Source organism: Mercurialis annua, linkage group LG5, assembly GCF_937616625.2.
Source record: "Mercurialis annua linkage group LG5, ddMerAnnu1.2, whole genome shotgun sequence".
Taxonomy (NCBI): domain Eukaryota; kingdom Viridiplantae; phylum Streptophyta; class Magnoliopsida; order Malpighiales; family Euphorbiaceae; genus Mercurialis; species Mercurialis annua.
In genome coordinates this window covers 48,502,047-48,523,704 of record NC_065574.1, presented here as the reverse complement: position 1 = coordinate 48,523,704, position 21,658 = coordinate 48,502,047, and the positions used below count along the sequence as shown (strand labels likewise).

Here is a 21,658-nt window from a genome sequence, read left to right as displayed (position 1 = left end):
AAACATGCTCTTCCTCAAAGATTTTTTTTTTTGAAAAACAAAATCGGAAAAATATTGACCGGATAAAAATTTCTACTTTTTCTCCATTCCAATCGGGATTAAAAAATTCGGAAAAAATTTCTGCCAGACGGCGGCAGCGGGTACCTTGAAAGAAGAGGTGCCTAATCCTTTGAAAAAAAAATCCGGAAAAAATTACCGTCGGACAGCACCGGCGGGTATCTCGGAAAAGGAGACACATGCTCTTCCTTCAAAAAAAAATTTGAAAAAAAAATTCGGAAAAATATTAACCGGATAAAAATTTCTACTTTTCTCCATTCGAATAGGGTTATAGTCGATTTTCGACTGAATAAAATTCAATCACTTAATTTTAATGTAATAAAAATAATGAGATTATTTGAAATTCATAGGTTATAGGAGTTATTTCAAATCTTCAATTTTGTATGTGTTGAAATTAACTTTGATTTGACTCAAATACAAATCCAACAAATTTTACAATCCAAACAAAGAATTTGGCTCAAATCCAAATCCAAATCCAAATCCAAATCCACCCTTATCCAAACGCACCCTTAGTATAATTTTAAAATTGTTAAATATAAAAAAGTTCAAGTACTATTACAGCAATTATTCCAATTTTGAACAATTTTCCTCAGATTTTTGATTTTCCCAGCAACCAAACAGATACAATTACACAAACTCAATAGAAAGCTGGGACTTTGAAGCAGCGAAGAACCTTTCTCTCGTACCATACACAATCCAAAAGCGCGATGCTAATCCAAAATCATAGCAACAACTACAATTTCAACAATGCAAGGACTTCACCAACATCAACAACAACAGCAGCAGCAACAGCTGGTTGCTCTTCTCTCCGCCGCGCTTCCCAAAGACGATTCCTCCACCACCGGAACCTCCACTACTTCCGCCGCCGCAGCAGCTGCTAAAACAACATCTAACTCCTCCTCCGATCATAATGACGACGACTCGTCTCGACTCGCCGCTCTTAACTCACTCCACCGCGCCATTCTCTTCCCTCCTAACTCAGTCCTCGTCTCTCATTCCGCTTCTTTTCTTTGCCAGGGCTTCTCTCAGCTCCTCTCCGACAAGTATGTTTTTCTTTTTTCATTTTTTTTGCTTTAGGTTTTAGTTATAGAATTTGCAAGAATTTAATTAAGCTCACTTAATTCTCATGTTTGGAGTTATTATAGCTATTAGAAATTAAATGAAATTAGTTAGCACGCTAAAATCAACATGTGAGCGATATTTTATTCTTTTGTATGATATTTTTTCGATGATATAAATTGATTGTAAAATGTGAGGTTACTTGAGAGTTGAAACGTTCTTGATTCAGGTCGTATTCAGTTAGGCGAGCTGCAGCTACTGCGTATGGCGCGCTCTGTGCTGTTTTGTGTTCGATAATTATTGGTTCTAATGGAAGGCAGAACCATGTTTTGCTTGGTACTCTGGTTGATCGGTTTATTGGCTGGGCGCTGCCGTTGCTCACGAATGTTAGTGCTGGTGATAGGACTACAGAACTGGCAGTCCAAGGGTTACATGAGTTTCTTAGCGATGGAGATGTTTTGGAGATTGAGAGATATGCTTTGCCGATACTTAAGGCGTGTCAAGAACTTATGGAGGATGAGAGGATTTCTTTGAGTTTGCTGCACCAGCTTCTGGGTGTCTTGTCGTTAATTTCTTTGAAGTTTTCTAGAGTTTTTCAGCCTCATTTTCTTGACATTGTTGACGTGCTTCTTGGCTGGGTGTTGGTTCCTGATCTTGCTGAATCAGATAGACGAATTATTTTAGATAGTTTCTTGCAATTTCAGAAACATTGGGTTGGAAATTTGCAATTTTCTCTGGGATTGTTGTCAAAGTTTTTGGGTGACATGGAAGTGTTGTTGCAGGATGGCAATCCAGGTACACTGCCCCAGTTCCGTAGGTTGCTTGCATTGCTTTCTTGTTTTTCAACGGTGCTACAGTCCACTGCTTCTGGATTGCTTGAGATAAATTTACTTGAACAAATTAGCGAATCTCTTAGAAAAATGGTTCCTCGATTGTTAGGATGCTTATCTTTGGTTGGGAGGAAGTTTGGATGGTTGAAATGGATTGGGGACTTGTGGAAGTGCTTGACACTCTTGGCAGAAATTTTATGTGAAAGGTTTTCTACTTTCTATTCACTTGCAGTTGATGTCTTGTTTCAAAGCCTGGAAACAGATAGCAGCAGCCAAACTAAAGTGGAAAAGCTTACCTCCTTTCAAGTTCATGGGGTGCTAAAAACTAATCTTCAGTTATTATCTTTGCAAAAACTTGGGCTCCTTCCATCATCGGTGCAAAAATTGATGAAATTTGATTCGCCTATATCTCAATTGCGTTTACATCCAAATCATTTGGTAGCTGGAAGCTCTGCTGCCACATATGTTTTTTTGCTTCAACATGGGAATGATGAAGTTGTTCAAATGGCAATGACTGTTTTGATTGAAGAGCTAGGGTTGTTAAAGGATATGCTAAAGAAGACTTTAAATTTTGGAGATGAGTTTACGAGTGTCACAAATTCTAAATTCTATTCAAAACTTGAATTGTTTGCATTGATGAAATTTGATTTGAAAGTTTTGTTAAGTTGTGTTTCCTTGGGTGGTATTAACAATTTGATTAGCCAACCAGACATCGCCACTATTTATTTAAAGAGGTCAGAAAACTTGGTATCACTTATTACTGAGCACTTGAATCCTTTTTATCTGCCTATTCAAGCCTATGCAGAGTTGCAAGTAAATGTTATCAAGACCATGGGCAGACTAACCGCAGTTGAATTCTTGAGCAACTGCTGTATAAGAAGTCAGACAAGCAAGAAAGATTTTATAGATTTTGCAGCTGAAAAGACCCAAAATACCAGCTTTAGGGATGTGCATTCCAATGTTATTGTGGAACATCTGAGAAAATATAGTGTTTTCCTTGTTAAAGCTCTACATATTCTTTCTCCTGTTGCAGTTAAAATAGCAGCCCTGGAATGGTTCCAGAACTTTGGTGAGGATCTTATTGCTATTTGTAAGAATTCAGATACAAACCCCTTTTCTTATGAAGCATTTGATAATGCTGGTAGTGTTCAAAATATTATATTCTCAGTACTTGATGCTGCATTCGATAGGGAGCCAAAAGTGAGGTTGCATGTGGCCTTAGTTTTGGAGCTGCTTCTGCAAGCAAGGGTAATAGATCCGATGTTCTTTTATCCCATAGCTGAAGTGGTTTTAGAAAAACTTGGTGATCCAATAGTTGAAATAAAAAATGCATTTGTTAAACTGCTTTCCCATTTCATGCCAACGGTAATGTATATATGTGGTTTAAATGTTCACGGAACACCCATCAAATCTAGGCCCAGTGCACTTATTCTAGGTAGCAGCTCTAATCTGCACTGGAAACAGGTATTTTCCCTGAAGCAGCTGCCGCAGCAACTTCATTCACAGCAACTTGTTTCCATTTTGAGTTATATATCGCAAAGGTGGAAAGTACCGCTTTCTTCTTGGATTCAACGTCTCATTCACAGCCGTCAGAGTCCAAAGGATCTGGTCGCGGGTCAACTTGAGGAAGCAGGAAAATTTGGTGCCAATGTTCTATGGTTGGACATCAAGGTGGATGAGGATCTTCTGGAAAGAATTTGCTCAGTTAATAATTTGGCTGGTGCTTGGTGGGCTATACAGGAAGCAGCTAGATATTGTATTGCGACGCGCCTTCGAACTAATCTTGGTGGGCCCACCCAAACATTTGCAGCTTTAGAAAGAATGCTTTTGGACATTGCACATGTGCTACAGCTTGATCTTGAGCAAAATGATGGAAACCTGAGTCTAATTGGTTCTTCTGGTGCTCATTTATTACCAATGCGATTGCTACTGGATTTTGTTGAGGCCCTAAAGAAGAATGTATACAATGCATATGAAGGATCGGCTATTTTACCATCTGTTACACGACAGAGTTCCTTGTTCTTTCGGGCAAACAAGAAGGTATGCGAGGAGTGGTTTTCTCGTATATCTGAACCAATGATGAATGCTGGATTATCACTACAATGTCATGATGCTACAGTTCAATATTGTAGTGTGCGCTTGCTGGAACTCAAAAATCTTTTGACTTCCTCTTTGAAGGATAAGTCTAGGTCTCAGGCATCTGAGAATCTTCATAATATCAGGGACAGATTGTCTGGAGACGTGTTAAGAGTTTTAAGGTTCATGGCATTAGCTCTATGTAAGAATTCTGAACCAGAGGCTTTGATTGGTCTGCAGCAATGGGCTACCGTGACATTTTCTTCATTGCTTTTTGATGAGAACCAGATTCTGAATAATAATAGCAGAGTGGGTCGTTTTGCATGGATCACAGGTCTGGTTTATCAGGCTGAAGGCCAGTATGAAAGAGCTGCTTCTCACTTTTCTCACTTGTTACAGGATGAGGAGTCGCTCAGTTCTATGGGTTCCGATGTTGTACAATTTTCTATTGCACGTATTATTGAGAATTATACTGCTGTATCTGATTGGAGGTCTCTAGAATCTTGGCTATCAGAGTTGCAAGTTCTTCGTTCTAAACATGCAGGAAGGAGTTTTTCTGGTGCTTTGACTACGGCTGGGAATGAAATTAATGCAATTCATGCCTTGTCCCGATTTGATGAGGGTGATTTTCAGGCAGCTTGGGCATCCCTGGATTTGACTCCTAAAAGTAGCTCTGAACTCACACTTGACCCCAAAGTGGCCTTGCAGAGAAGTGAGCAAATGCTTCTACAGGCAATGCTGCTTCTTCTTGAGGGGAAAACGGACAAGGTGCCACATGAAATACTCAAGGCAAAGACAATGCTTGAGGAAATACTGTCTGTTTTGCCGCTCGATTCCTTAACAGAAGCAGCACCATTTGCTACTCAGTTGCATTGCATCTATGTTTTTGAAGAATGTCACAAGCTTAAAGGTAATCTGACAAAATCCAAGGCATACCAATCAATAATAAGCTCATATGCAGAGCCAATGCAGTCTGTAATGGATTGCATTCATCAAGATTGTAATCAATGGTTAAAAGTTTTCCGGGTTTATAAAACCAATTTTCCATCTTCGCCAATCACTCTAAAGCTCTGCATGAGTTTGTCAAGTTTAGCCCGCAAACAGGGAAACCTAATGTTGGCAGCCCGGCTGAACAACTATCTAAAGGATCATGTAATGAGTTGCTCTGAGAAGAGATATGGTGATTTCCTATCTTCATATTTGCAATATGAAGACTGCTTGCTTATGTATGCTGGAAATAAATATGAAGATGCATTGGCAAATCTTTGGTCTTTTATCGGTCCTTGTGCGGTTTCTTCTTCATCTATAATTTCTGATTCGAACGATAATTTTTTGAAGGCCAAGGCATGCTTGAAACTTTCTGCTTGGTTGAGAAGGGGTTATCCAGATTTGATTTTAGAGAATACTGCCCAGAAGATACAAGTGGATTTTAGTACTGATGGTGTATCTTTGCTTTCCCCAGGTGGGCAATCTGTTAATGTAGAGAACTACATCTCTAAATCAAATTTGAGTATTATAACTGAAGAAATTATAGGAACAGTCACAAAATTGTCTACACAGCTTTGTTCCACAATGGGAAAATCGTGGATTTCCTATGCTTCTTGGTGCTTCAGTCAGGCCACAGACTCCCTCTTTATTCCATGTGATACGGTCCTTCGTTCATGCTCTTTTTCTCCTATACTTCTTCCAGAAGTTCTGCCGGAAAGATTCAAATTGACCGAAGATGAGAGAACCAGAGTGGAATGTGTGGTTTTGCAGCTTTTTAAGAGTGAAAATGATGCTTTGAACGGCAAAGGGGAAGACTGGGAACTTGGGTTTAACTCTATGCAACATTCAAGAAAAAAAAACCATGTTGAGGCTTTGGCGCAGCAAGCAGTAAATATAATTGAAGCTGCTGGTGGGGGACCTGGTCTTGAAAATTCCAATGGTGAGTCCCTCTCTGTTACTCTAGCATCTCAGTTGCAAGCCTGCCTATGTACAAAAGCTGGCCTAGAAGAAAAAGATATTTCTTTTGCGGTTGATGATTTAGTTAAAGTTTGGTGGTCATTGAGGAGAAGAAGAGTGTCTCTCTTTGGGTATGCAGTTCATGGTTTCATTCAATACCTCACATATTCATCAGCAAAATTCTCCGATTGTCGCTTAGCTGGCTCTGTATGTGAATCAGTAAAATTAAAAACTGGAAGCTATATCTTGAGGGCTACCTTGTATGTACTACACATACTTCTTAATTATGGAGTTGAACTGAAAGATACAATTGAACCTGCTCTTTCTACAATTCCTCTGTTTCCATGGCAGGTAAGTAGCTTTCTGCATCTTTTTTGGAAAACACTTTGATATCTTTATCTCATACTTTCTCGCACCAACCACTTACTTTATCTCATACTTTCTTCTTCTATTGGTAGGAAATCACTCCCCAGTTGTTTGCTCGCTTAAGTTCTCATCCTGAGCAAATAGTGCGGAAGCAATTAGAGGGCTTGTTGATTATGTTGGCCAAGAAATCTCCTTGGTCCATAGTGTACCCAACTCTAGTTGACATAAATGCTAATGAGGATAAACAATCCGAGGAACTTCAACACATTCTGGGTTGTTTGGTATAAGAATTCCTTTTAAACTACCAAATTTAAGCACTTTTAAAATACTTTTTTGTGCTGATTTGATTAGACACTCATTTCCCCTTTAGCTACAATGAAATCCTGCTAATGAAACATGCACCCTTACTGATCATTCATTACTTGGTAGTTGGTACTTTCTTTGTCGGTTTGTTTCCTAGAAAATATGGCTCGAGTGGTTAGACATGTTTTAAGGTGTCTTTACATTTGCACTACTTTGAATGTCTTTAGGATTAATACAAGCAGCTAGTAAGTTTTAATTATATGAGAATATGCTGTATCATTTTCTTGAATCAGAAGCCTTAAAAACTGTACAAGTCTATCCATTAATGAACTTCATAACATTACACTATTAGCTGATAATTGTTATAATCATCAAAGGGTTCATTAAAGGTGTTAGATTATCTTAAAGCCAATTGGTATCAAGTGGAGAGGCCCGACGGATATATAAACACATATCCATTCACACTTATAACAGATGTGGGATTATCCCACTTTAACACTCCCCCTCACGCGTCGCGTACAAATTTTGGATTTTGGTTTGTGAATGGACAAGGCTCTGATACCATGTTAGATTCCATCTTAAAACCAATTGGTATCAAGTGGAGAGGCCTAACTGATATATAAACACAAACACATGTCCATTCATACTTATAATAGATGTGGGATTATCCCACTTTGACAAAAGAAATTGTTTTCTGAAATATATAGTTCTTGAAAGATGGATCACTGCATGCAAATCAAATGCATGTTCTCAATTTTCATTCTTTTTTGAAGTCTTTTACTTGGACTTCTTGGGCTTTGCATGCTTGAAAAATCTGCTTCATATAGAGCATTATGTACTGAAGAGATTCAGTCATTCATCTGATGTTATAAAAATTAAAGCATATTTTTCCTTTTACATGCAGAGAGAGCTGTACCCAAGATTAATTCAAGATGTTCAGCTCATGATAAATGAACTTGGAAATGCTACTGTTCTGTGGGAGGAATTATGGCTCAGCACACTTCAAGATCTTCATGCAGGTAACTGTAGATTATAGTAATGAGGCTTCTGTTGTTAAGGGTACATATATTTCAATGTATAGGTTCTTCACTTTGTTCCAATATGGTCATAATCATAAATAATAGAGTATAGACTATAAATTTCTACACCTCAGTCAAACAAGAATAAGCCATTATGTTGCTGTTGGAACCTCGGAGGGTATTCATTGAGTATAAACATTCATTTACAGTGGACAAATTTATGTTTTTAGGGGTAATTTTATCATAAGTATCTTTCTGTGATCATAACTGCTTTTGGTCATGATCTTCAAATCTTTCCCTTCTAGTAGCAGAATGATTTTGGGTTTTTAATTCTTTCCGCTCCTTGCTGATTTTCATTTATTATGTGCCAAGTGTATATATGACTATTTGACTAAGTTTCTCTTCCAGATGTAATGCGCCGTATCAATGTGCTGAAAGAGGAAGGTGCACGAACAGAGAATTCTACTCTGAGTCAGAGTGAGAAGAATAGGATAAATGCTGCCAAATACTCAGCCATGATGGCTCCCATTGTGGTGGCCTTAGAACGCCGCCTGGCGTCTACTTCTCGGAAACCCGAAACTCCTCATGAAATATGGTTTAATGAGGAATATAGAGAGCGACTAAAGTTGGCCATTTTGACATTTAAAACTCCTCCAGTTTCTGCTGCTGCACTTGGAGATGTGTGGCGGCTGTTTGATGATATTGCTGCATCCTTAGCTTCTTATCAGAGAAAGTCGTCAATATCCTTAGGGGAAGTTGCGCCACAACTGGCTTTGTTGTCTTCTTCTGATGTTCCCATGCCTGGACTTGAGAAGCAAGTTACTGTATCTGAATCTGACAGAGGTTTGACCACAAGTCTTCAAGGAATTACAATTGCTTCTTTTTCTGAACAAGTGGATATCTTGTCAACAAAGACAAAACCTAAGAAAATTGTGTTACTTGGTTCTGATGGTCGAAAGTATACGTATCTGTTGAAAGGGCGAGAAGATCTGCGGCTTGATGCCAGAATCATGCAACTTCTGCAAGCTGTAAATGGTTTAATGCATTCTTCTTCTGCAACTCGTAAGCATTTGCTTGCTATCCGCTATTATTCCGTGACTCCAATTAGTGGTCAGGCTGGTCTTATCCAGTGGGTGGACAATGTGACAAGCATATACAGTGTTTTTAAGTCCTGGCAACACCGTGAGCAGCTAGTCCAGCTTACAACTATGGGTCCAAGCAATGCAAAAGATTCTGTTCCTCCACCTGTTCCTCGACCAAGTGATATGTTCTATGGTAAAATTATACCAGCACTTAAGGAGAAAGGAATAAGGAGAGTAATTTCAAGAAGAGATTGGCCTCATGACGTCAAGCGCAAGGTGCTCATTGATTTGATGAAAGAGGTTCCTAGACAGCTTCTGCATCAGGAACTTTGGTGTGCCAGTGAAGGGTTTAAAGCCTTCAGCTCAAAATTGAGGAGGTAATCTCTTGGGACCTGGAAAGCTTCATTATTCTCTTCTTGCTGGAGCTTCTGTCTTGAAGTTCAAGCTTTATAGGTGGAGTGGGCAGGCCTGCGTAATACATACATGCATTAATCTCTACATGAATAACAATTTCATAGCTTAATTTTTGTTCTTTTATATTTCTTGCTAGATATGCATTTCATAGCTGTGCTTTCATTCTTTTATATTTCTTGCTAGATATGTAGTTTGTTTTGTTATATTTATCACTCAATCTTCTACCTAAACTTGTTTCTTATTCTGGCTTCCAATCAAAATTTTGCATAATTTCCTTGAGCAGTCCATATAGTTTTTCCTTTTACTAGACATTTGGCTTTAGCATATTAATTGGTGGAAGGTGATTGCAGTTGGAATTGGGAATTGTCAAGTTTGTGTAAACTACTTCAGTTATAGTTTTCATCTTCACCCTTTATTTTGCTTTCTGAATGATTTTTATTTTTTATAGATCTGCATCCCACTCTGATAAAACCTGTCAATTCTATCCTACTCTTGTAGGTATTCTGGAAGCGTTGCAGCTATGAGTATGGTGGGTCACATTCTTGGTCTGGGGGATAGACATTTGGACAACATTCTTGTGGATTTCTGCAGTGGGGATATAGTACATATTGATTACAATATTTGCTTTGATAAAGGGCAAAGACTGAAGATTCCTGAAATAGTTCCATTCCGCCTTACTCAGATGATTGAAGCCGCTTTAGGATTGACAGGTGTGGAAGGAACTTTCAGAGCAAACTGTGAAGCAGTTGTTGGAGTTCTGAGGGAAAACAAGGACATACTCTTGATGTTGCTAGAGGTGTTTGTCTGGGATCCACTTGTAGAATGGACACGAGGCGATTTTCATGATGATGCAGCAATTGGCGGTGAAGAAAGAAAGGGCATGGAGTTGGCAGTTAGCTTGAGTTTGTTTGCTTCTAGAGTGCAAGAAATCCGTGTTCCCTTGCAGGTATAAATCACCACAAACCTCGTATGTTTGCCTTTCAAATAAAAATGTCTCTTTTTTTAATTTTGAAATATAAGGTATTTATTGATTTCGAATTGTTCATGTTCTGGATAAATGGTACCCATCTCTTAATTTATTTAATTTTGTATAGTCTTTTGTTTTATAAAGCTGTTTTAATAATTCTCATGTTCTCTAGATGTTTCAGTCTCTTAATATGAAATTAGCACTTTGGCCAGTATGCCCCTTTATTAGTTTGTTTGCTGCTTTTTTTAGTTTCTACTGAACCATGTTTAACACTGGAACTGTCAATATTGAACTAACACCTTAGTTCTTGCAATTCTGATCAGGAACATCATGATCTCTTATTGGCCAGCTTACCTGCAATTGAATCTGCTCTTGAGGTACGAAGGGTTGTTACAGTATTTTTGCTGCATGGAAATTTTCTAGCTTATTCTGAACTTTGAATTCTTCTGACTGAGAATAAATGTTTCAGAGGTTTGCTGATGCTCTAAGTCAATATGAGCTTGCCTCTGCTTTGTTCTATCGGGCTGACCAAGAGAGATCTAGCCTTATTCTGCATGAGACATCTGCGAAGTCAATTGTTGCTGAAGCAACTTCCAATTCAGAGAAAACTCATGCATCATTTGAAACTCAGGCTCGAGAATTTGCTCAGGCAAAGGTTGTTGTTGTTGACAAGGCTCAAGAAGCTGCAACATGGATGGAGCAGCATGGAAGGATCCTTGATGGATTGCGGAGCAATTTACTTCCAGAAATAAACACCTCCATGAAACTGAAAAATATGGCTGATGCACTGTCTCTTACATCAGCTGTTCAGGCGGCAAGAGTTCCACTGACCATAGTTCCCGAGCCTACACAAGCACAATGCCAGGACATAGATAGGGAAGTTTCTCAGCTAATAGTGGAGATAGATCATGGACTCTCTTCTGCACTAACTGCAGTCCAAATTTATTCTTTGGCTTTGCAAAGAATCCTTCCTCTAAATTATCTTACAACTAGTGCAGTACATGGCTGGGCCCAAGTGTTACAGCGGTCTGCAAATGCCCTTTCCTCTGATATTCTCTCACTTGCCCGAAGACAGGCTGCTGAACTTAATGCAAAAGTGCATGGGGATAATTTTGATTCCATCAAACTTTGTCATGATGAACTTTGTGTCAAAATGGAGAAATATGCAATTGATATCCAAAATGTTGAAGTTGAGAGTTCTGAACTAGAGAACTCTATTGGGCTGGAGGCTGAATCAAAAGCCAAAGACCGATTTCTGTCTGCTTTTGTTAAGTACATACAATCTTCTGGTCTAGTAAAAAAAGAAGATTCTGGCTCTTTTTACCTATCCGGGCAATCAAAATATGATGTGACTAGGGATGCCAGGTTGCGAGTGGAGCAGGAAGAAAAAATGGAGAAGGTGCTCTCTGTTTTAAATATAGCTATTGGTTCCTTGTACAGTGAAATCAAGAACAGTGTTCTTGACATCCTTAGTAATTACGGTGGAGTAACAAATGCAAATGATACATTTGGAACTGTTTTCAGTGGATTTGAAGAGCAGGTAGAGAAATGTGTACTTGTAGCCGGGTTTGTTTGTGAATTGCAGCAATTTATGGGCTGGGATATAGGTAGTGCAGATACAGATTTGAAACATTTCGAAAATGACGCCGAAAAGAACTGGGCTTCCAAATTTAAAACTATATTACTTTCCTGTCAGAGTTTGGTTGGCGAAATGACTGAAGCTGCTCTGTTTGATATTATGAGATCTGCTGTTTCATTGAATTCAGAAGTTATGGATGCATTTGGATTAATCTCACAAATCCGGCGGTCCATTGATTCTGCTCTGGAGCAGTTACTGGAGGTTGAATTGGAGAAGGCATCTTTGCTTGAACTTGAAAAGAACTATTTTGTTAAAGTTGGTCTCATTACTGAGCAGCAATTAGCTCTTGAGGAAGCTGCTCTCAAGGGCCGGGATCATCTCTCTTGGGAGGAGGCAGAGGAACTTGCCTCCCAAGAAGAAGCATGCAGAGCACAGCTGGATCAACTCCATCAATCATGGAATGAGAGGGAGATGCGTACAACTTCTCTCATAAAGAAAGAAAGTGACATTAAAAATTCCCTGGTTTCTTCTGAATGCCATTTTCAATCTTTAGTTAGCACTGAAGAGGTTGGAGAGTTGCCTATTTTAGGAAGGAAAGCACTGTTAATTAAGCTAGTAAAGCCCTTCTCTGAATTAGAATATATGGATAACGCGTTGTCAAACTTTGGTGGTTCCGTTACTTCTCACTCAAATGAGGTTTCTAAATTAGGAGATCTTATGAATTCAGGGTACTCAGTCTCTGAATACATCTGGAAATTTGGAGGCTTATTGAACAGCCAATGCTATTTTATTTGGAAAGTTTATGTCGTGGATTCTTTTCTTGATTCCTGTATACATGATGTCACTTCATCAGAGGACCAAAATTTAGGATTTGATCAGCTCTTCAATGTTATCAAGAAAAAGCTTGAAGCACAACTTCAGGAACATATTGGCAGATACCTGAAGGAACGAGTTGCACCTGCTTTTTTGGCTTGGTTAGACAAAGAAATTGAAAGTTTAAGGCAACACACAGAGGTAACAAGGGAACTTTCTACAAACCAACTAAGGAAGGATGTTGGCTCTGTTAATAAGGTCCAGCTTATGCTTGAGGAGTACTGCAATGCACATGAAACTGCTAGAGCTGTGAGATCAGCGGCTTCTATCATGAAGAGACAGGTAAATGAACTCAAAGAGGTTCTTCACAAGATTAGTTTAGAGATTCTTCAATTAGAGTGGATGCATGATTTATTGACCCCTTCACACTATAGCAGAGCCACCTTTCAGAAATTTCTTGCTAGCAAGGATAACTTGTATTCTGTAATCTTAAACCTCAGTAGACCAAAATTGCTTGAAGGTATGCAATCTGCTATAACACAATTGACTAGGTCAATGGAGAGCCTGCAAACTTGCGAACGAAATTCTATTGTGGCTGAAGGGCAACTTGAGAGGGCAATGGGTTGGGCTTGTGGTGGTCCAAATTCCGGTATTAGTGGGAATATAGCAAATAAACCTTCAGGGATTCCTCCTGAATTTCATGACCACCTGATGAGGCGAAGGAAATTGCTATGGGAAGCTAGAGAAAAGGCATCGGATATTGTCAAAATTTGCATGTCAATATTAGAGTTTGAAGCATCAAGAGATGGGATTTTTCGGATTCCAGGAGATATTTATATTTCGAGGACTGGTACTGATGGCAGGACATGGCAGCAAGCTTACTTCAATGCATTAGTAAAACTGGAAGTTGCATACCATTCTTTTACACGTGAGTCTCCATCTTCCCAAATGATTTTACCTATTCTATGTGAAGGGTGTTAAAGTGGGAAATCCCACATTGGTTGTGTGTGTGAGTGGACATGTGTTTATATATTAGTTGGGCACCTCCACTTAACACCAATTGGTTTTAAGATGGAATCTAACATGGTATCAGAGCCTTGTCCATTCACACAATTTGAGTTTGGCCCGGCCCACGTGAGATTTACGTGAGGGGGACTTTGTTGTTCGGCCCGTACACGCTATGCGTGAGGGGGAGTGTTAAAGTGGGAAATCCCACATTGGTTGTGTGTGTGAGTGGACATGTGTTTATATATTAGTTGGGCACCTCCACTTAACACCAATTGGTTTTAAGATGGAATCTAACAAAGGGTACTTCTTTTCTGACTGGTAAATGCAATTTTCTCTATTTTTCTGTTTAGGCACCGAGCAAGAATGGAAGCTTGCACAGAGCAATATGGAAGCTGCATCCAGTGGCCTGTATTCAGCAACTAATGAACTATGCATTGCATCTCTCAAGGCAAAGTCAGCTTCTGGTTAGTTTATGTCCTTAGTAGGTGCATTGATATGTATCAAATATGTAAGACAGTCGATGATAATCGCTAACGTATGTGAGAAAACCCTAATAAAAATACTGGAAGACAGAAAGAAAATTAAACGTGTCAAAGGACCTCACCATCTAAAAAGTCAAGCTTAAGGGCTCAAGAGCAAGTGTTCACATCTTAAACTTGCTACCTCATCCAAAAACTCTACTGTGCTTGCGGCATGGGCAAGCAAATAGTAACTCCTACATTTTGCTGGAATATAATTAGTAATATCTGGACTTTCTGGTCTGAGAATCACTCAACTTTAAGCTCAAGCTTCTATGTAAGGGCCCAAGAAGTTCCTATATTCCCAATAGTAACAAATTAAAAATTATACACCGGTCAAGAGCATAGTGAAAATGGGATAAGAACCATGTGACACCAAAAACACGAGTCTTAAGATTGCAATTTGAGTCAATTCATCTGTGCCCAACTTGTGCAAAATCATTAGTGGGCGAAGTCAATTGAAAATGCCAATTTTGTATTTTGCAGGCAATTTACAGAGCACTGTCCTTGCAATGAGGGACTGTGCACATGAAGCTAGTGTTGCTCTTTCTTCCTTTGTGTGCGTGTCAAGGGGCCAAACCGCTCTGACTTCAGAATCTGGTACAATGCTGGATGAGGTATTGTACTTACAAAACCAATATATTTTCTCTTTTTCTTTTATCTGGACTTTTGTCTTCAGTCTAATGATGATGAAGCATTTACAATGGCTTAACCTCTTTTCTGGGTCAGTACCAAACATATTCTTGGCCCCACCCTGGTCTTAAGGGTTCAAACGAACAAAGGATCACTTTCACCCCTCATCTTGCGTCAAAGTATCAAAAAAGTCCAAAGCTGGAAAACCGGATCACTTATACCCTGAACTTGTGTAAACAGGCTCAAAAAGCCCCTTATGCTGATGTGGCACCTTAATTGGAGAGTGGGCTTTTAATTAATATTTTTTATTCTAATTAATCTCAATTAAATCCTAATTAATTGCAATTAAAACCTAATAAATTACAATTAATCCCTAGTTAATTTAGGGGTCTTTTTAGCCTTTTTGCCAAAAAAAATTCTAAATTTTTTTTTGCTCCGGCGAGGAGGAGGAGCCTCGCCGGAGCTGTTCTTGACAGATCCTCACCTGAGGATCTGTAACAGATCCTCACCTGAGGATCTGTAACAGATCCTCAGACGAGGATCTGCAGATCTTCGCGTGCGAGGATCTGTTCTTGACAGATCCTCGCGCGGATCTGTCAAGAACAGATCCTCGCCTGAGGATCTGTAACAGATCCTCAGGCGAGGATCTGTCAACAGATCCTCCGGCGAGGATCTGTACAGATCCTCGTCGGAGGATCTCAAGAACAGATCCTCAGGTGAGGATCTGTTAACAGATCCTCACCTGAGGATCTGTGACCCGCGGGTCTGGAAGAACAGACCCGCGGGTCTGTATTTTAAAAAAAAAATTAATTTTTTTATGTATATTAAAAAATTAGGGTTGATTTATTAATATTTTAATTTTTGGGGTTAATTAGTTAATTCAGATTTTAAAATTTGGAGATTAATTTGTTATATATTAAAAATTAGAGGGTTAATTTGTTGTTTTAGATTTTAGAATAATAGGGATTAAATTGTACTTTTTTAATTATAAGTTTTAATTTGTAATGTTTAAAAAAAATTAGGACCATTTTCAACTTTTTTCTATCAAAAACCACCCTGAGTAACAAAACCACTATGAAAAACCGGAGAGTGTAGTACACTCTCTTAGGTGAGAGTGGGGAGGGGGGTTTTTGACCCGTTTTACACAAGTTCAGGGTATAAGTGATCCCTTTTTTCAGCTTTGGACTTTTTTGATACTTTGACACAAGTTCGGGGGTGAAAGTGATCCTTTGTTCGGGTTCAAACTGGATGCTATCATGTGAACCTTATGATACATAACAATATTATGAATTGGGATAGAAAACATTATTGTTATATGATAAATGACAAAACTTATTATTTATTATCTTTAAAGTCTTTTGCTTTTGATATCAAATTTTACCAGTGCCTGATTTTTTTCATTAAATTAGTACAACCTGCAATTTTACTGGCATACAGTTTTCTTTTTGTGACTTATTGTACCTATCATCTGTTCTGGTGCTCTCTTTTTATCCTTTCCTCTTTCTTAGGGGATAAGGATGTTTTAGTGGGTGCAACATTATGGAAGATAATTGTATGGCTTTCTGATTGCCGTTGTTGTGGTTAAATGCTTAAGTTATTCTCCATTTCAATTTACTTTAGGCTCTATCAAATGACATATCAATTCACAAGTTCAAGCTGTTAGGTGAGTCTCCAACTATAGTTTTATTACCTCTCACACACCTACGCACGCAAATGCCCATTGGGCTTAAAGTGCAAACAAGTACGTGGTCACCTTACTTTGTGGTCAGATATTTAATTAATCAAATGGGGTTGCCAAAGTTCAAACTCTAGACATTTTGATCATGCTCTGATGTCATGTCAAATAACCAATCAATCTAAAAGCTCAAGCTGTTAGGTGAGACACCAACTATAGTTTTATTATCTCTAACAAGCTCCAAGTGTTCAGTAATGAACTGGCTAATGAGTATATGCTTTTCTCTAGAATCAATATATAGAGTTCTGTTTATGGTCCTCTTTTCAGACAGGAAAAGACCCCGCTAATGAAACACTAAACTTACCTGTGAAATCAATTAGAGTATCTTTGACATGATAAGTACAAAGTTGAGTGTGCAAAATAGGAAGGGACTGGAGCTGTATTGACAGCCAGGCTTGAAGCCTTCCTTGTGATAGAACTCATAGAATGATTAAATACTATCTAGACCAGAAAATATAAGTACACAAAATGAAAATATTGGAGAATGCATAAATTGGAAGGCTTTTAAAATCTAACATTGTGCTTCAGTTCCATTGCTTGTAAACAGTAAATGAAAATACAATGTGGATTATATGGTAGCTTGATGGTTTCTGTTGATAAGCCTATTACCTAAAACCAAGATCTTACAGTAAGCTATGGATATCATTTTATGAATATTAAGCAATATAAACAATACGGCTTCTTCCATTGATGTTAAGGTGGAGTTGATAACCTAAATTGCCACCACCTATTATTTTCTAGAAATGCCTTGTCAGTGTTTGTGGTTTTTGTCTTTCTTGATTTGCAGTCTTTCTCATGGCCACTTTTGTTTGACCTATGTATGGTTAATTATGTTGTACTTCTCGTTAGGTTCTTGCAATCACGGAGGATCTGCATGATGTCCATAAGTTGGGAAAGGAGGCTTCTGCAGTATACCGTTCTCTGATGGAGGATCTTAAGAAGGTTTTTCATGTTCAAAGACTTCTTTATTTCTTTTGATTGAATCACTATGTAAAGATTTTTCTGTCAGCATCATTCTTTCTGATGATGCAAGATAGGATTATGTTTTTGAAACCCCTACAATTGTGTAGATTGATTGTTTCTATTTTTGGCAGGCAAATGCAATTCTTCTTCCACTTGAATCAGTGTTGTCAAAGGACGTGAATGCCATGACAGATGCAATAACAAGGGAAAGAGAGACCAAGATGGAAGTATCTCCAATTCATGGACAAGCCATATACCAGTCCTATTGTTTGAGAATTAGGGAGGCTATCCAGACATTTAAGCCCTTGGTGCCATCACTTTCATTATCCGTGAAGGGATTATATCTGATAATGATGAGGCTTGCACGATCTTCAAGTCTCCATGCTGGGAATCTTCATAAGGTAAAGGGTATATTATTTCACCAAAAAAAACATTTTCTTTCTTCCAAATTAACTCGACCGAGATGTCTCTCAATTTTTTTATGTCATTTTATTTTTCAGGCTCTTGAAGGACTAGCTGAAAGCCAGGATGTAAAATTACAGGAAATTTGTTTGCCTAGACCAGACCTTGACGATGGGCATGATGAATTTGAAAACAAGGAAAGAGAGAGCCTCTCAAGGTCTGACAGTGGGAGCACTAAAGACTTCCTTGGCAATACCGGACTTTCTTTACAAGACAAAGGATGGATTTCTCCACCAGATAGTATATATAGTGGGAGCTCAGAATCCGAATTTGTCTCAGCTGAAGCAATTCTTCCAGGTAACTTCAATGATCCTGCAGAAGTAATAGGATGATTTTCACATGGTTCTAATAGAAGGGTCATGACAGGTTCTCTGAATTTGTCTCCATCTTCTCAAAATCATAGCCAAGAAATCTTACAATCTAACATATCAGCATCCAAAATTGAGGGAGAATATGATGATTTAAGTTCAGTTACAGCAGTCAGCGAGTTAAATGAACACCTCAAATCTATGGCACCACTAAGTAGTGAGGATGTAACTTCCCATTTTGAGTCTTCACACCCTGTGAATGAGGACTACTCAGAAATGAAAATTGAGGTTAAAGATGCTGATGTTTCCTCATTAATCAAGGCCAAGATTGTAGATGAAAATCATGAAGCTCCTCTTCTTAATTCACAAGCTGGGAACCGGGTGGCCAAAGGTAATGTTAAGCTACCTGTACTTTTCTGTCAGGGTCTTCAATGTTTTTACATACGACATTTTGAAAGGGTAAAATATACTTTCTGGATCATGAGGTCAATATCTAGGATCTTTCACATGTTTCTTTAGTTGAAACTCCTTGTTTTGTGATGCCTCTATAAGTCAAAGATTACACCAGCACAAAGATCTATAAATCTCTCGTCACAGTTCTATCACTACTAAGGTGAAATTAGGATCGGAAACATAAGAAAATTAAAATTGATTAGAGTATGATTATGAATTTGACTTCTTCCCGCTTGTTGGGTTCAGTTCCTCACCATTTGAGCTAATTGATCACTTTCAAGCAATGGAATTTACTATAATAGATGGTGCTACTGAGCTCATGCCTTTTCAACAACTAGTCTTTTTAGACACTTGCTATGCACATGACTGTTATTATTTGATCGGTTATTAGATAGTGAAAAATAAATTGCTAATACAACCCTATTAAGTGTATACTTTAATCAAAGTTATTATTATATATTTTTTATTTCCTGTCCGTACTTTTATACATGTTATAGATAGAACCCATCATAATGTCGTAGGATGTAGATTTTTAAGCCTATGTTTAAATTGGTTTTCCATAGGCAAAAATGCTTATGCAATGTCAGTGCTAAGGCGAGTGGAGATGAAAATAGATGGTCGGGATATTTCTGATAACAGGTAAATTGTTAATTCTGAAATCTTTATTATTGGTGAATTTGTTTAACTAGTTTTGTTCCTAATCATGCCATCTAATATAGCTATCTTCACATTATCAGTGAAATTAGTGTGGGAGAGCAAGTGGATTATCTGATTAAGCAAGCAATGAGTGTAGATAATCTTTGCAATATGTATGAAGGCTGGACACCATGGATATGAACTTGTGAACCTATACATTTTCAAAACACGACCGGTCATTTTGGATTTCTAGTGCAGGAGTTTAAGCATGCCATTATATTGCAACTTCTCCCGAAAATGATGGCTAGACTCTGGTCCAGACTCCAGAATAATTATCTTGGTGGAGAATTAAGCTGCCGGAGCTATTGTCTGAGAAAGCCGCATCCACATGGCTTCATGTTCTCCATCATATGTCCGCGATGCCACCTTTTACTGCGAGAAACTGAAGCGCGGCGGATTATTCGTGAGCACTTCAAGAGGAGATCTCCTGTATGCTTTTGAGGAATCTACGACTTCTTTGGAGAGCATATTCCAAGTTTGCATGCGATCAGAGTGCTTTTGAGGAAACTTCTCGGGCTTGAAAGTGGACTTCTAAATTATCCAAGACAAAGCCTCGGACAGCTCTATCAAGGTGTGACAATGTCGTTATCCGCTCCATGACCTTCGGTGCTCCGCTTCAATTGTGGAACTGTTTTTTTGGTGGCTAAATGGGAAGGTGTTGCATGTATCCAAGAGGAATGTCAGTTTTCACTCATCTTCCTATCCGACCCGAGTGCTGTGTAAAAGTGGTTGGTGCTGAAAGTGAATAAAAGGTAACGCAGATTCTCAGATTGCAAAAATGGGCAGTGCATATATGTTTACTAGCGGATGTGAGCGAGTACCATATCAGTCTTGGTTCTTACAGTTAACTAAATTAGCCCTGACACTGTAAATTATAGATGATGTATAAGAACCATTCATGAAGTGCTTACAAAGCCTTTTAACAACTTTAGCTAATATTATGGCACAAAGGTTCATTTCACTCCTCAATTTTGGCAGAAAAGGTCAGAAGTGTCTAAATTGGCGGGGGGGTTTTTAGAGTCTAAATTGGTGGTTTTAGATAAATAAAACCACAACTTGGTATATTTGAGTCAATTTACCTCCTAATTTGTAAATTCAGGCTCGCTGTTATTTGCCATTTTATCATTTGAAATAAACAAGTGCTTTGTATAACTACTTTAATTGTTTGGTATAAACAACTTTTTTATATACATAACTGAGCACTAAAATATTTACAAATAACTGACGGGGAAAAGTTAAAGAATTATTATGTGTTTTCGTGTTTTGACACATCCAGGATATTTTTTTTTTATCATCAATGACAACTGGGGAGGCGTTTGCCACATCGAGCAACTCAAATCATTCAATTCCATATAATTTTTGGTGATTTTTTTGAGATCTGGTTAATTCGATATGAAACATAAATATAATATCATTTCACCAGAAAAAATCTAATCAAATATTATGAGACTATAGTATATTTTAAATTTTGTTAAAGATTATAGAATTAAATGTTTTTTAAAATATTAAATCCAATTCTAAACTATTTAATTAATATTTTTTTAATACCAACATTACATTACAATAGAAAAAAATAGAGCAAATTACATTGAGGTCTATGAGGTATATCATAATTAACACTTTGATATCTTTTATTTCAAAAGTCTGCTTAATAGTCCTTCAGTTTTAATTCCGTTAATTGAGAGACCTTTCCATTAATTTGAGGGACTAAATTGTTTAACAAAAGTAAAACTAAGGTACCAAATCGTTTAATAAAATTAAAAGTGAGTGACCAAACCGTTCACGAAATTGAAGGTGGGGTACCAAATCGTTTGAAAGTAAATTTCGAAATTAACGAAGGGACCTAATAGTTAATGGAATTGAAACCGAAGGGCATTAAATAGATTTCTGAAATAAAAAGTACCAAACTGTTAATTATGGTAAATCTCAGAGACCTCAAACTAATTTGCTCAATAAAAAATTTCCATTGTTTGATTTTGTGATAACAAAATATACAAAAAAAATATGTAAAACGAAATTGATATTCTTTCCAAAAAAAAAAATTGATATGAAAACTTGTTTGTTGTTGAGTGTTAAAGCACATGGTTTTGTCAACTTTTGCCACTAGAGTGATACTAAAAATTCTTTAATAGAAAACCGGAAGCTGCCTGCAGTTTCCATAATTCCAAAATTAAATTGCACATAAATTGCGTGCGCCTTTGTTTATCACAAACCCACCTTTCACAAACCTTTGTCTTTATATATAAAAGCCACTCTCACATCTCTAAAATATCTCAACCCATCTAAAAAATCTTTCAATCTCATTTTCAAGATATTTTTATACTTTTTTTGAAAGAAATTAAGACATGTCTGCCCTTACTGATATCTGGACCA

General features: G+C 37.9%; 1 protein-coding gene across 2 annotated transcripts; it reads left to right on the top strand.

Annotated features, from left to right (window-relative positions):
* The first annotated feature begins 621 nt into the window (after window positions 1-621).
* Window positions 622-20,246, top strand: LOC126681128 (uncharacterized). Of its 2 annotated transcripts, none has more exons than XM_050376529.2 (16): window positions 622-1,100; window positions 1,346-6,317; window positions 6,425-6,613; window positions 7,540-7,654; window positions 8,063-9,113; window positions 9,649-10,096; window positions 10,441-10,494; window positions 10,587-13,437; window positions 13,868-13,981; window positions 14,522-14,652; window positions 17,253-17,345; window positions 17,498-17,767; window positions 17,867-18,125; window positions 18,195-18,527; window positions 19,153-19,228; window positions 19,309-20,246. In XM_050376529.2, the coding sequence occupies exons 1-16, from the start codon at window positions 805-807 to the stop codon at window positions 19,424-19,426; spliced, it is 11,370 nt and encodes a 3,789-aa protein (XP_050232486.1). In that variant the 5' UTR covers window positions 622-804; the 3' UTR covers window positions 19,427-20,246. The 2 variants fall into 2 exon arrangements, with proteins under 2 accessions (XP_050232486.1, XP_050232487.1); XM_050376530.2 differs by having other exon boundaries at window positions 623-1,100; window positions 19,327-20,246.
* The last annotated feature ends 1,412 nt before the right edge of the window (window positions 20,247-21,658 follow it).

Coding starts and splice junctions, on each gene's coding strand:
- LOC126681128 (XM_050376529.2), top strand. CDS start 805: ATGCAAGGACTTCACCAACATCAACAACAACAGCAGCAGCAACAGCTG. Junction 7,655..8,062: donor ACTTCAAGATCTTCATGCAG/GTAACTGTAGAT, acceptor TTTCTCTTCCAG/ATGTAATGCGCCGTATCAAT. Junction 14,653..17,252: donor CTGGTACAATGCTGGATGAG/GTATTGTACTTA, acceptor ACTTCTCGTTAG/GTTCTTGCAATCACGGAGGA.